The sequence below is a fragment of the Psammomys obesus genome, unplaced genomic scaffold (assembly GCF_907164565.1).
Source record: "Psammomys obesus unplaced genomic scaffold, mPsaObe1.curated_primary_1811, whole genome shotgun sequence".
NCBI classification, from domain to species: domain Eukaryota; kingdom Metazoa; phylum Chordata; class Mammalia; order Rodentia; family Muridae; genus Psammomys; species Psammomys obesus.
In genome coordinates, this window is record NW_026585797.1 from 20,186,345 (window position 1) to 20,202,536 (window position 16,192).

Consider the following 16,192-nt stretch of genomic DNA (forward strand, 5'->3'; position numbering starts at 1 on the left):
GGTTCAACCCCCAGAGCCCACACAAAAAACTCCAAGGCAGTGATGTGCGTTCATGAGCTCAGCACTGGGAAGCAGAAGCAGGCAGGAAAGACCCCAGCCTGCCTAGCCAAACCGAATGAGCCCCAGGCCAGGGACTCTGTCTCAAAAAGAAAAAAAAAAAAAAGCCTCCATGAACACATGTACACACACATGCGCACACATGACTGAAATCGGGTGGAGAAGCAGAGGGCTGACAGTGCTCAAGCAGGCTGTCTTGTTCGCACTCATGAGCCTTCTCCTACATCTCCCTCATGCATCTTCTCCTACACCTGCCCTCTTCATTAAGACTCAGTCGCTGCTCCAGACCCATGCCATCATCCTTTCTGCTTTCACTCTGACTGGTTCCCAGACCCCTCTCAGAATTCCCCAGGCTTTTCAACCAACCAGCACTGCCTTGGGCCCTGACGTGAGCCTTTGGTTCCCTTTAACACTGACAATGGGCAAGCGATTGATCCTTCTCAGTGCTGATGCAGAATGACAGGAGTATCCAATATTCCCCAGACTGCATGGACAAGACTGCAGAGCACACATCTAACAAAAATATTTTAACATATATTCACAAACTGCTGACAAACTAGTTTTTAAATAATTTGCTCTCCTTCACAAGCATAGAAGGGGAAGAAAAATGACCAGAGAAGATGCCCAGTGAGGGAGAAACGGTCAAGAGAGAGTAACGAGGTGAATATGAGCAATACATAGAGACATGCATGACGGTGCCATAATTAAACTCAGAATCAGTATGCTAACTAAAAAGTAAGTAATAATCTGCTCATCTTAAATTTGTTAAGGTTTTCTTCTTAGAAACATTAACTAATTTGAATTTCCATATACCATGCCTATTTTTAAATCGCCTTGTTTTTTTAGACTTTTAATTTTTGTTTAACTATAAATTTTAGAGTTTAAAAAAGTTCACATCATTGTTCAATATGGTTGGTACTTTTGTCTCTAAAGAAATGAGTACTACAAATTAGCATAAACTAAATGCGTATTTTGGAGCAATGAAAAACACATACACTAATAAAATGCAGCCAATGATTATGGGTCTGTTATTAAGTTATTGTCTCTCAACACTGACCCCAGCTCTTCCCCACCAAGACTGATGACATAAGACTGAGTCTCACAAACATATCCATCAACCAGAAGCATCTGTTAGGTTCTCCCAGAAGGATATTAAACGGAAACTGCGCTAAGGGGACAGAACTCACCCTCTGCCATTTACCCACTGTCCCCATGCCTGTTGCCTCAACCACCTGCCAAAATCCTGGCTGGTCCCTCCAGAGGTAGCAACTGGTTCCAGAAGCAGTTGATTCCACTTTTCATTCTTTTTCTTACTCTTGGGGTCTTCCTCTATTGTCCCATGAAGGTGCCAGCAGACTTGACTGATGTCCCATCCTCATGGACCAAACTCCAGCGTAGGTAGTCCCTTTTCTAAGTCCCAGAGGCTCCTCCCTGGAGACAGCAAGCCCTTCTCAGAGACATTAACTGCAGAGGACCTTTCTTTCTATAAATCCCCAAGCCTGGAACTTACTATCTCTGTTTAACTAAGAATACACTTTCCACTCATACTCCAAATTTACTTAACTAATTTTCTACATTAAATTCTCTGTCAAAATACCCAGTATAGTTCCCCTGTTTTCTTAGCTATCCCATAACTAACATCTGCTATTTTTGCATTTCCCCTCACACAATTTTGCAACTATTGATGATTCAAACTTCTTTAGAATCAAAGGGTCCAAAGTTAAAAACAAATATAAAGTTAAAACAGCTACAGCCACACTATTTCAGGAACAAACTTTCTCATAAAATAATCTATTTTAACCTTAATTAATTAAATATCAAACTTCATGGAGTGTTCATATATAATTTTAGATTCCATTAAAAATTTGTAGGTCTGAATTTGCATTAGAGGTTAAGTAAGCTGTGTACATACAGTCCTGAATATACACTAACATCTCAGAGAATTCTTGGTTTTGATTTAACACGCCAATTTAAAAAGTACCGTAACTAAATCTAAAGTCTCAAAGCAGCTTCCATTATAAAGACAATCACACATGTTGGCTTGCTATCACTAGGACTTAACAATAAATTAGTGAGTTCAATAACCAACGTTTAGACAATAATGTGCCTAGACGACTGCCCAAACTTATGTATTTATCTTCTTACAGCAAGTTTACTGATCCTAAAGGCATTACTTTGAACGCCACTCAATAGTCACAATAAATTAACTAAGTTAAAAGTGCATATTGTTATAAAAGTTTCTGGTCTTCTACTCAAAGTCTGGTGACAAAATAGTTGGGAAATTCTGCTTTAAAATCTTCTGCCACCCAATATATTATAAGGAAAGAATACAAACTCTACGTGGATGTCCCCATTAGCAGTCTGTTTGCATATTCTTATCGTTTAATAGAAAACACTGTAAACACAACTAGAATGTTTCTGGACTTAATGCACCATTACCATTTGACTTCTTCTTTTATATGTGGTGTGTGTGTGTTTATGTGTGAGTGCGTGCATGCCAGAGCACACATGTGGAGGTCAGAATACAACATGCAGGAGTTAGGTCTCACCTTCTGCCATGCAGGATCAAATCAAGCATCCGACCTGATACTGACTGCACCGGCTCACCAGCAACCATGTGACTTCTACAGCCCAAGCCTAAGGATGTGCTAAAACATCCGCTGTTCCTAATGAGTCTCAAAAGAATACTTTCCCTTCCATATTTCCAACCTTCTACATATTCTAAGACGACTAACTCTCCTTCCCTCATCCCAGTCTGGACGCAGAATCCTTAAGCCTCCTCCCCAGCAGGGCCTCCCTTTAGGACAAATGCCAGTTTGTCAGAACTTTATGGAAGGTTTGACTTCAGTAAATCTAGACAAGAAGTAGTAGATTAACAAATCGCTTGCCAGTTTACATGCAATCAAACTAGATCATTCAAAACCCTGAAAATGTTGACTTCATGGCTAACTTGGGCTGTACATTTAAAATGCCTAGAAAGTGTGATTTTTTTTTCTGCTCTAACTGACATATGTTAGACATCCAATTAAAGCTTGATGTCATTCACATGGCAAATGCCAACAACAGCTCTCTGGCCACAGTTAACATGGGGGTGAAGGCTATGGCAAGTGAGCAAATGTGGACCATTCTGTGCCACTGGGGTCCTTTCCTCTCCAGTGAGCTCCAGTTCTCTGGGGGATATAAAGCCGTATTTCCTTCTACCCCAAGCATCTTGTTCGTGTATCATTTCTTCCCTGGCACCACATTTTTTCCCCATACATATATATTATGTTCATAAATACCCTTAGCTAAATTTGTAAGTCGGAGAAACAGTATATGGAAATAAGAAATTATATTTCATATATCTATTATCTGGCTTCTAGTACAATTAGCATTCATATTCCAGTTAACACAACATTTAAGTGGAAGTTACACTTACTCTATTTTCAGGTTCTGTCCATGACTGTTTCCCAACTGAAAGATTTATTTTAATAGTTCCAAGCTCTGTTAACTTTTAAGTCTAACATTATGAATGTTCATCATGGGGGCACTTAATTTCCTAAAATGTATATTGTAGAAGCTGTGTTTGCTCGAATCAAGTTGTAAATGTCACCTATGAGAGAAGTTTAGAGCAACGGCCTGTGTCGGTGGCAATTAACCCACTGTTACTGTACTTCTCTGACTTAGGGTAACCTTCCCAGGATGGGAAGGGCGTGGCATCACAGGAAGGGCATGGCAGCTTGGAAAGGTGTGGTATCACCTGCTAGACAGAAAGACCCCTCATGTTGGCTTGTAATACTGAGAGGACAAAAAACTTTGGGATTCAACAGATTTCTGTTTTGTAAAGTCATGTAAATTTCAAAAGAAACCTCCAACAACAATAGCTATGCGGACTCATCCCAGAGTCCTTGAAACACCTGGTCAGAGCTTTCCAGGCAGGAAAAGCTTGTGCAGAAGTGAAACAACACATTCCACTGAGCAATCCCTCACACAAGGCCAGACCTCACTGCAACCAAAGGCAACATGAAGGCTTAAAAGAAGCCAAGTAGTTGGGGTTACTGATATTTCTTTCAGAATATACACTGGAGTTTGGCACATAATAAACTTGGTAAACACAACTTCTCTCCAACAGTGAGAATGTGTTAATGTATAATCACAGCTACACTTTAAGTCAGCTTGGCAAAACCAGGGATTCAGACCTATAATAAAGTCCCCTAATATAATGTCCAAAGTCTGTGGTTGCAGGTGATAAACGTTTAACCCAAATGAGTTTAAACAAAGAAAGGGCAAGTGTGAATTGTTTTATGAAGAAGGTCTTAGACTTGGCTGATAACAGTGGCCTTTCCTCTGGCTCTCCTGTTGTCTGTGATGGCTTCATTCTTAGAAAGGCCCTTGTTGGATTTTAAGGAGACTGGGCTGACAGTATGTGAAGCACATATTTCTGCTGGGGCAGGAGGTAAGATATTGCAATAGATAGGACCTCTAGAACATGGGTAGGGAATTCTCCACAAAAGTACATTGTGTTGAGCTAAAATTCTTAGTCCTAATTCCCCCTCTGGGGTAAGGAAAAAGTATCAAACCCTCATTGTGCCAAACATAACTGCAATTAACATAGTCTTTAATTATTGTAGAGAGATCACATTTACCAAGTATATTAAAGAAGGGTGACTAGCAGAAAGGCATGTTATAAATATTAGCTAAATCATGACAGGTAGATACTACATAAGATTGGGGTGCTAAGTGTAGAAGTTAAACAGTAAATATCAGACCCGAAATTACAAACTGGGTCAGTCTGTCTCCAAACTCCTCCATGGCCTACCACAAGGCACTAAGCACTTGGGAGATTTTTTTTTTTTTTTTTTTTTTTTACTCTGTTTACTATGGGTAAAATGGCCGGAATTAAGCAATCTACTGGAAATGGTTTATCCCATGTCTTCAGAGGATTCCACTAGATTTATTTGGGCAGCTGAAGTTCCTCTGGGGGTATCAGGTCACAGCTGGAAAACAGGCTACTTCAGAGACCCTCATTCCTTTCTGTCATGTGCCCAGGAAAGATGACTCAGGGCATGGCTCACAGCAGCCTAAGGCTGCCCAGAGGACTGGGTTAATCCTACACCCAGTACCCCCAAGGAAAATTACCCAGCATTGTTCAAGTGTTCAAACGTCCTGAGAACAACAATGGAAAGAAATATATTGACTCCCCCAGCCTGTGAATGAAGGGATTTGGGGAGCTGGAACAAGAGTACTAACTGCTAGCCTTCGCTCTAATGTTTCCACACTCGAGTTTAAAAACGAACCCCAGGTACACATCAGTTAGCAAAGGGAAGTCTAATCAGCACTGACGACGGTGAAAGGTTTTACCTTGTATACGACTTCCGCCGCCACTACAGTACCCAAAGGGATCTATGCACAGTTCACAGTTCGGTCTTGGGTTACACAATACAGTAGTTTCTCTGCTTCCGAAAGGGCAATAAATACCAAGCACCCTGGGATCCAGGCTTTCTGCCAGCTTTAGCCCCAATACCCCAGAGGACTATAACTGAGAAATTCCCCACCTCTCTGGCTGCCAACAACTTCCCCTCGGAAACAGGGAAGTCGGGGACCATATATCTAATAACTGTACTTCGTGAACATTGTGAAAATGACCGTGGCACAGTACCTGGTAGATGGTAGGCATTCATTAAGCCAAAGTGGAGGCAGGGAGGAGAAAGGAAAAGTAGTGGAGAAGGAAGAGAGATTATTAAAAGTCGTATTTGTGTGATTCTTGTAGTCCCGAGCCTTTTAGCTCTAAGAGGCAAATGGGAGAGACAAATAATCGTTTAAAACCATAATACTTTTTAGGAAGATTTTCATATTTTGGTGACAGGGTGCATGCATCTCACATGTGTGTTTGTGCCCATACTGGTCAGAAGAGAGCTGGAGCGAGTTGCATGCAGTTGTGGGATTGGGTGCTAGGATTTGAACCCTGGTCCTCTAAAAAAAAACAAAACAGTAAGTGCTTTGAACTGCTGAGCCATCTCTCCAGCCCCATAGGAGTCTTTGATTGACTGGTTGGGTGGGTTGGTTAAAGAACTATTACCTTATTGTTTGTGTGTCTGGAGGAGTGTTTTCATTGTTGTTGTTTATAGATTTATTTCTAATTGTATGTGAGAGTACCGGGTATGTACACATGGGTACAGCGCTGCGGGAGGCTAGAGTTGTTCAGTTCCCCAGGAACTGAAGTGACAGGCACTTAGAAGCCGCCTGGTGTGGGTACAGGGAGCCAAACTGAGGTCCTCAGTCAGAGCAGTATGTGCTTGTATATGAACTCAGAGAGACTGAGGCCGCACGCACACGGCCTCCACGGGTCTGCACCAGATGGGGTTCTAGAACTGAGAGAAGTGGACACAGGCTCCCACTCTTCCCCAAAAGCTAGCTCCAATTGATAACACCTTGCAAAGTAAAAATTAGTTTTCTCCAAGAGCTTCTCAGTGGGGACACAGACCTCTCTTAAGGGTAGGCGCCATACACAGAGGTAGATGGCCAACACAAAATAAACCCAACGGCATTTTGGATCTTTGTCTCATAATGTGTGTCAGGGCATTATTTTTTTAACCTTACAGGTCCTTGCATCTATATTACGGCTCCTACTTTTGTGCTTCTATAGGATTCCTGTGTGTTCAAACAAGTGGGTCTCTGCATCCACTTGGGTTTCTCGTGCTGTTTCCTTTTCTTCTGTTTCCCTTATCCTATTCCAAATAGTTTTGTTTTGTTTTGTTTTATTATTGTTCTTTAGAAGCCTGTTTGTTTTCTAATGAGACAGAAAGGTGTGGATCTGCATGTGAAGGAAAGTGAAGAAGAACTGGATGGAGGAGGGGGAGGAGAAGCTATAACAGGAATAGATTGTATGAACAAAGATCTACTTTCAACAAAAATAAAGTTAAAAAGAACAGTATGTGCTCGTAAATGTTAAGCCATCTCTGCAGCCACGCCCCCATCCATAGTTGTTCTTCACATTAGCCATCTCAAATTCTCCCACACTCAGAGCCTCACAGGAAATCAGTACCGTCCGCCTCAGTGACAAGCACTCACAACCTACTTCCTGTGGGGAAGACATTTTTAGAGTCTACAGGAGTATACAGAATGTCCCGACTGTGAAATCCATCTGAGGAGAGGGGGCAGGCACATGAAACAAATCCGTGAAGCTGGTGTGTGAGAGGCAGACCCCGGGTGAGCAGCCTCCCAGAATCCCAACACTGGAAAGTAGCTGAGCTGTCAACGTATCACCTGGTCGGCTGGTGCACTTGCCCTTGTCAAATCCCCAGGAATGAGTGGTTTGACCATCCTCTGCTTGCGGAGAGGTAGTCCATACCATCTGTGGCCTTTCCACTGCACTATTTACACAAAGGCAGACTACGTCAAAACAGGAAAATGTGTGCTGGGAAAAGAACAATGAAAATATGGGGTAATTAGTTACGGAGGTGTCTAATTGCCAAATTTCCTCTGAGGTTTCCTGAATGAGGGGCTAAGTGCTGCTCAGTACACCCATGCATGACACCTCTGTTCACTGACATTCCTTCCAGATTACTAAAACCTAGGTAACCTGGGGGGGGGGAGGGGAAGTCCTAGAAAAAAATTCAGAAAAAGCTATATTAAAAAAATAGCCATAGCATTTTTATTGCTACCACATCTGCAATAACTTTAGTGCTGAAAATATTTCTATATAGAATATAAGATCTAATTTTCTAAGAATCATCAACTAATTTTCAGTAACTTTTAGGTAGTCTGGTCTGAACTCTAAAAAAGTGTTCAGCCACTGGGATTCAAGTAAAAATGGCTTTGCTGCTTTCATTGGTTAAATGATACACAAACCAAGATGAGTTCTGCAACGTTTCAGCATCCGCCCTCTTACCAAGAGTTCCAGGCGCCCGCAGTTACCCTTCAGCATGAACTTGGGCACTTGTACAACTGGTTGATTAGAGGATCATTTCGACTGCTATCGACAGATTGTGATGGTAGTGATAATAAACCAATTAGAACACCAGCCAGCACCACCACCAAAGCGCCAAGGCAGGAGAAAGCAGCAGGGGAGGAGTTCCCCCTTGGTTCTTACCACTTAGCCCGTTGGGTCTATTCTTGTCGTATCTCTGTAGGACTGCAGAAGGTGCACTTTCCAACTCACCTGTGTTTTGAGAATGACACCCACAGATTTAAGCTTTCACCCACATCCCATTGGGTTCTCTCTAATTTGAGCCACCCTCTGGAGGAGCAGCCCAGGGCCACGACCCTTTATGACACAATTAGGAAACAGAGTGGAGCATGGACATCAGCACTCTTAAGCTCTGCTTCTAGAGCAGGTGACTTGGAGTAGGCTAACAAGGCTACTAAGTATCAGGGAAAACAACAGGAAACTGTATCTGCATCTTTGGACATGAGAGCAAAATGAAGTCTGGATCCTCTCAGTGTCTTTTGTAGATTATTTTTTCACATATTAGCAACACAACTTATGGACTGGATATGTCCAGTCAGTGCTGATTATACTCTTTTTTGAGACATACTGGGCAATGAAATCTCTGCCACGTCTTAACACCCACCCGCAACTTGGTAAGTCTTATTAGGCATGCATTATCGACACATACCCATGCCTGACACATTGTCTCTTTAGACCACCCTACAGCGAAGAAATGAAATGCAGCTTCAGAAGCTGGTCTATGATACGAATGCCTGTGTGCATGGGATGTGTGATTGAGTGTGGGGAAATAATGACGTCAAGAAAAGACCAAGGACAGGAGAAAGAGTGCTGAGGAAGGAGTGTCCTGACCAGGGGTTAGCTGGGGTGGGCATGGAGAGGGAGCAGTGAGCGCATGTGTCGGTTCTGCTCTTATGGGCTGGATGCTTTCTTCAGACACAGCGTGCTAGTCTCCTTTTCCTTCAGGAAGGTTAGACTTTGAGAAAGAGAACCCAAAGAGCGTTATAGAGAACTTCCCATTGACCAATATTAGAAGCACTGTGTCTAAAAACACATGACTTCATTCTTCAGCAATCCCAGATGAGAGAGGCAAGGGACACACACTCCTCACTGCACAGAAACATGGCTTCTAGCAGAGCCAGGAGGACTCCTCACAGATAGGAGCAAAAGCACATCCATGCAGGCAGGAGACCACACAAAGAACAAGAGGCACAGAGTGGGGCTAAGGCATGAACTCCTGTCTTGGCATCTGTCCACACCAAGGCTTTCAAATAGGGATGGCCTCCAGGTCTCCAGAACTATAGATAACCCAGAAAGTGGCCAACTGCCGGGCGAGCTCTTACGCTCAGTGTCAGAAAGTGGCTGGTGATATAAAGTGAATAAATTGTGAAATAAATAAATAAATAAATATTTAAAATTAAAAAGAAGAACAGAGGAAGAACATGTCTTAAGAGTGGAACTAGATACTGGAGGCTTCAGGGAGACTTCCCATCCCACATTCTCTACTGTATCTCCTGAGCCTATGTCCTACCTTATAATAAATGTTTAATAAATGGCTGTTCAGTAAATATTTAAAAAAGGAAAGAAAGAAAGTGGCTGGTGTGTCTCGGGTTATAAGAGCAGGACTGTCATGCCGCACAGTGTCACTCTCATAAGTAAAATTCAGAGACATTTACTGGGTCCTGTTAGGAGCCGAATGCTCCAAAGTCTCTCAACATTTACTCCAAAGCCCTCCCAAAAGATTTCCTAGGAAAATTGACTGGCCTCCCAAGTGAGTAATGGGCATAGAATATCCATTAACTACTTAAACCTGCCCCTGCTCAGCTTCCTGAGGAACGAACAGCAGGAAACACAAACCAGATGGGGATGTCTGAGTATCTAAGCTAGATAGGAAATTCTGTGAACCTACTTAAGTGAGAATCACACTGAAGTGACAGATATATGGCTACGAATTCAAAGGTATAGCTGCAAAGACTTCATTCGAAGGGGAGTAAAAATTCCCTATTTCAGGGTAAGGAGCATAAGACAGCTTGTTCACACTAATTCTGAAGCCAGCAGCCTACACAGGAGCTAAAACCTAAGTGAATGCGTGCAAGTCCCGGTGGTGGTGGTGGTGGGGGATTGGCTTTCGATGCACACACCGCCACTTGAACTCTTTGTGGGTCAGAAGCAGGTACAGAATCTGCCTGACATCTGCTAAAAAAAAAAAAAAAAACATATATAGAATATTTTTCAGCCAGATCTTGGTGAGAGGCAAAGCAGCATCACTCGTTTGGTGTGGCTTATGGTTACACCTGAACCCTCCGGCAAGAACAAAGCAGAGAGCATGGGAAAGTATCTGCAAACGTCCAGTCCCCGTCATTTTTGGAACCAACAAGACCCCTGCACGCTATGACCGGGTGTTGCTCCCAAAGCTTGCTGACTTAGAATGTACGAGCCGAATGCAGTGATTTAAAGAAACTCAAAACTAAACTCTGGGCTAGAGAGTACCGTGAGAGAGGGCTGTGAGGAATGAGTTTCCAGCGTCACCCTCTCCCTCTACTTTCTCACCTGCACTAGATGCATAGTTGAGAATCACAGCTCATTTTCCGGCTCACTCCCAGGGGGGTGAGCCCAAAGCTAACCCTAAGGCAACCTCCGCATTACAGGCGAGCAGCAAGGCTTCCTCGTACTTACAGATTTTGCCCTCGTCTCTGGCGAAGGGGAAGCAGCAAAGCTGGCCCATGGCCCCGGCGTTCCTGACGGGCACCCCACCGGGAGGCTGCTGCGGCTAAGGCTACAGCTCAGTCTGCCTGGCTGCCGCCTGCAACCGGAGCTCAGGAGCGCGGAGAGCCAGCACGGAGCACAGCACCGCCGCCTGGCGAAAAGGCTCCTCCTCCTGGCCCTCCAGCTCCAGAGACCGCTCCCGGACGCACTGGCACTGGCGAGGGAAGTGGCCATATGCTCGCCTAATTCTCCCAGCACCCCGGTGCCCCGGACTGAGATGAGGACCACGTGTGGAAGCCAGGCTGTCAGCGTGTGTCTTTAAGAAGGTAAAGGAGAAGACCTGAGTCTTGACTCACATAAACCAATGCAGCAATCACACACGGAATGCAAACCAGGATTTTTTCTGTAAAGCCATCGTTTCTGTTTGCTATTTAAAGAGAAAGACCTTTCCTTTTTTTACTCAGGATACTTTCGGTTGTTGCCTTGTGTACAGAGACCCCAACACAGCAGAATGCTGTAAACCCCACTTGTTTCATATGCCATTAAATACCCAACAAACTATATAAACAAAGAGAAGGGGCGGGGGAGGCTGGAATCAACCGTTATCTGCACTTGACACCTATCTTTAAAGTTCCATATCTGCTTGTTGAAACACTCCCCTATTCTCCTGTGAAAGCATTAGTCAATAAGTTAAGATGTGATACTGTAGCATCAAAAACATCTTAGGAGCCTAGAAAATAGCCACAAATCTAGAGGTACCTCTGAGAAGCAGATCAGGGATAAGGGCATTACTCTCAAAGAAGCCTCAAGGTGACTGCCGAATTCAAGGGTAGCAAAACTACTAATTTCAAAAGGCACGGTATCATTTGAGATGTATGAGAAAATAATGGACTCCCTGTAGTTGCTTAAGAGCTGTGGTCTCATTCGGGTGTGGCCATGTGTGTTGACACTGCAAGGGTGAAGGACTGCTTAGCACCAGCGTCCCCCTCTTGAGCTTCTTCCTTCACTCCTGCTCGGCCTAGCCCAGCAAGTCACACACATCAATCACTCTGCCAGGCGTTGCAAGGAGAGGGGGACATGGTGAACACTCCCAGTGGCTCTGAACACAGCACACCTACCTTCATAGCCACAGAAACCAGGAGAGTGGACCGTTCCGAAGAATAAGTTCATCAGTCTTACAGATCCTAGGCATGGCGTCAAGAACAAAAGGCTGACCTGCGGTAGACTGTAACTGCCAAAGCCTTTTCACATGCAATTTTGGCAGTGCCAGTGACTGATCCTAGAGCCTGAGGGATGCTAGGCGAACGAAGCTCCACTAAGCTGCATCCCCATGCCCTCCACCCCACCCCTTTTAAGGGAAAAACAGCCTCCCTAGTAGAGAGGTGGACCTTGAACTCACCCTGCAGCCCAGACAACTCTTAAAACCTGTGATCCTCCTGCTGCAGCCACTCTAGTAGCGGAGACTGGAGGTGTGAGCCTCTAGACTAGGCTAGAGTTTTGATGCTTAAGGGTTTCACACACATCTTGAGAACACTGTAGAGTGTGTCACATGATGTGAGCAGTTTCTGTGGTTCATGGGGCACATTAACATATACTTCAATTTCTCAAGATTAGAAATATTGTAAAGGTTTTTGTGTCTAGTTACAGAATGTCCTCTCTAGTCTCTATGGCCTCTGCTACTAAGAGTCTCTGCTTGAATACACCTCATATCCACCCAGGAGCCTACCCTGACTTAGGCCTCCACTTTGCCACAGAGACGTCCCCACCCTCAGTTTCTCTTTTCTCTACAGGCCTTCTGCCCTTTCAGCCTTTCTCTCTCAGGTCTCATCTCCACCCTCTTAACTCTCTGTGCCCCCTCTCCTACCTTGTTCCCTCTCTTCAGCCAGTACCTCTGTCTGTTAGATCTCCCCTTCCGAGTGAGATTTATGCATCCCAACCAGTGCCTGGCCCAGCGGAAGACACACCCTATCAGAGACTGCCAACCCTTGACACTATGAAAAATACTCTGCTAAGCTTGCAGACAGGAGTCTGTCAGAATTGTTCTCTGAGAGGCTCCACCGAGCAGCACCTCAAAACAGATGCTGAGACTCACAGCTAAACATTGGTCGATATGCAGGGAGTCTTGGGGACTAGTGGGAGGAAAGAGAAAAGGAGATGACAGGAGCTCCAAAGAAAAACAACAGAGCCAACTAACCAGGGCCCAGAGGGGTTTGCTGAGACTGAAGCATCAATGAAGGACCATGCATGAGCTGGACCCAGGCCCCTACACAGATGTAGCAGATGGGCAGCTTAGGCTCCATGTGGGTCTTCTAGTAAGGGAAGTGGGACTGCATGGACTCACTTGCCAGCTTTTAGGTCACTTTCCCCTGGCTGAACTCCCTGGACAGACCACAGGGGAAGATGGGCAGGATGGGAAAGGGAGCTCCCCTTTTCTGAGGAAAAAGGGGGGGAGGGATGGTAGGGCTGGGAGGGGAGAAAAGAATGGGTTACAGGATGTAAAGTGAATAGAATAAATAAGTGAGAAAAAAAGAAATACTATAAAGGTCTATGTCGTGAAGGCAAACATCTGACTAACTGAAATTCCCAGGTCTCTACATAATTAAAACTAATATTTGAAACATTGCTTATCCTTAAGTAGATTTCCCTTTTTCAAAGCATTTTGAACAAAAATATACTTAGTTTCTCTATATTTTAAGGGAATGCAGCATTTTTTAAGTCAAATTTCATTGTCAGAACTAGTTTGTTACATCACAGCTTATCAGCCTATTTAAAGTATCCTGCTATTTCCTTTCAGATTCACCAATACATGAGGGAAAACTTTAAACTACAAAATAAGATATCTGTGTGTAATTATGAAAATACTCTTAAAAGTAATAATAGATATGAACCTCTTTTCATTTTCATTTGTTTATATTTTACATATGAGTGCTCTGCCTGGATACCTGTATGCAGGCCAGAAGAGGGCATCAGACCCCACTAGAGATGGTTGTGAACCACCATGTGGTTGCTGGGAATTGAACTCAGGACCTCTGGAAGAGCAGCCAGTGCCCTTAACCTCTGAGCCTGCTCACCAGCCCTTATCAGGACCTCTTAAGACTAGTAAGCAATTGATGTGAGTTCTAGAGAGCTCTTCATGTTTCATGACAAGCACTTTATCAACTGAGTCATCTACCCAGACCTCATTTGACCTTTAGAATCATAAAACTATAAGTTGGAATCCAAGGTCTGTCAGGTGTTTACAACCATGAAAGATTAACCTGTCGGAATCTGAGTATTTTCACCGGTAAATTCATTACTGAGTTCTAAAAGGTGGCCATAAAGTCGAAAGTACTTGAGAATAAGGACGAAGAGAACAGAATGTCTGCAGCTACGCGCACCTCAGACATTTTAGCTCCAGCTAGCAATCTTGCCCATGCCTCCACTGCCCTGCCACTGCGCCACATCGAACCGATCTCCAAATAAAGGCCACTGACGCAAACACCGTATGCAGTGGGGGACAGCCTTACCGTGAATGTCATCAACTCAACCTTTTAAAAATGCCCACTGCTGCTGCTTCCGAAAACATGCAAAGTATCCTAAAAATGTTTCCATAGCTAAGTACCAATATTCGTAAGGATATTCTGAAGAGGAGGCCGATGACATCACAGACTTCTCCACAAACACCCAGAGTACGCTAAGCTGGTTGGTTATGGTGCACGGGCCTATGACCCCGCTGCTTCAGAGGCTGAAGCAGGAAGCTCTTAATTTAAAGCAAGCCCAGGCGACACAGGCAGACCCCATCTCAAACAAACAAAAAGCTAAGCTCATGCAACAAAAGGTGACTCGACCACAGTGAAGCATACAGAAAGTGATGGAGAAATTTAAGGCAGGGCTTAAAGTGTAACACCGGCCGCTGCTACCTCCATGCCAAGCACTAGCATCAACACTTGGGAGGATATGTCACTCATCCATTCAATCCTTACAACAGCTCTGGGAGGCAAGAGCTAGCACGAGCTCCAACTTAAGCTCAGAAAGCAAGTCGGGGAAAAATCTCTGAGAGTTTGGAGTTTGGCACGATATCAACCTATCTGGCTCTTTGCCAAAATGTATGTACTTACAGTGGATGTAGATTTTAAAAGGTTAACCTCGTACTGAGGAGATGGGGGACCAACCTGGGCTACACAGTGAGGACTGTCTTAAAAATAAAACTGAAAACCGTTGACCTCAGTGAGGGGTGTGTCTGGCACATACAGCTGGCATAAACTCAAACCTTAGCTTTTCGTGCGCGCTTTTCTCGGGAGCCTGGCTGCAGGCAAATGATAGTGAGGGCACTAGATATCTGCTGTACTGTTTTGGATTTTTCTTTTAATGCTCAAAAATGGCAGGAATAACGCCAAACATGTGGGGGCTGGCAACTGCTTTGTCTACGTGCCATCTGAAGTATTGGGTCCAGTTGTTACCTCTCATAGAAAAAGATGACGCCTAACTGTGATGAAACTATTCAGAGTGCTTTCGGGGAAAAGTCTTACTTGAAATAAAGAGAAAGTCTTTCTGTAAGATCCTGACTCTAAGGCCAGGGCTGTCAGTGAACCCCCGCAGTCTCTGCACTCAGCACTGAGGCTGAAGGGCTACAAGTTCCAGGCCAGCCTGGCCTACCTGTTTCATAAAACCATAATTTGAATGGTTAATTTAATTAGTGTGACTATAAAGCTGAACAAATAATTATAGTTATTATTATAAAAATATATAAATAATTATACTTATTATTATATGTGAATTTAATAATGTGTGGACACATGTAAGAAAGAAGATAAAACTATTTTATTCAAAATAGTAGTGAGAAAAACATTAAATCATAAAGCATGAGATGAGGGAAGGCCTGCTCTATCGTTCCGAATTCCCGAACAGAGCCGTCGGAAACACGCATGCCTTTAAAACAAGGGAGGCAGCAGGGAGATTCCGTGATTCAGCAGGTGGCACACATAAGGAAACTATCAGGAGAAAAATATGCTGTCGTTTCAATGGAAATGTAGCCAAGGGGCACGAGGGGTTAGGGGAGACCGTTCAGACAGTCCAGTGCTTACCATACAAACCTAAGGACCTGAGTTCAGATCCCCAGTGTGGCATGTGTCTGTAATCCCAGTGCCACGAGGCAGAGAAAAGGGTGTCCCTGGGGCTCACTGCCACTCAGTCTGGCCAAACTGATAAGCTCTAGATTCAGTGGGAGACCCTGCATCCAAAAATGGGGATAATACCCTACCTTGACCTCTGGTCTACACACATGCACGCACACACTCACTATATTGCTGACACACTAGCACACAGATGAACACATGCATACATATGAACATGTACACTTGTACATAAATGCCTAGTAACTTATTGAAACACAAATCATAAATATTAAGATGTGAAAAGACAAATTATTGGGCCTGAAGGCGAGAAATAGGGGAGTCATATCCAATGTTGTATTTTATTTCCTTATGTCTGTTTGGAGATAGGGTCCTTAGGCAAGGCTGACCT

The 16,192-nt window shown here is 44.0% G+C and overlaps 1 protein-coding gene across 6 annotated transcripts in view; it reads right to left on the reverse strand.

Moving 5' to 3' along the window:
* The window catches only part of Akap7 (A-kinase anchoring protein 7), a 128,062-nt gene that overhangs the window by 15,210 nt on the left and 96,660 nt on the right, over nucleotides 1–16,192 (reverse strand). Inside the window, exons 1-2 of one of the 6 annotated variants that reach the window (XM_055599306.1) lie at nucleotides 10,661–10,854; nucleotides 8,129–8,197 (exon numbers count right to left, since the gene is read on the reverse strand). The exons of 4 other annotated variants lie outside the window; for them this stretch is intronic. In XM_055599306.1, the coding sequence (XP_055455281.1) occupies nucleotides 8,129–8,197; nucleotides 10,661–10,709 (118 nt within the window). In that variant the 5' untranslated portion in view covers nucleotides 10,710–10,854. Of the gene's footprint in view, nucleotides 1–8,128; nucleotides 8,198–10,660; nucleotides 10,855–16,192 lie in introns of those variants that run through there. One more of the 6 variants, XM_055599307.1, reaches the window with a different exon arrangement.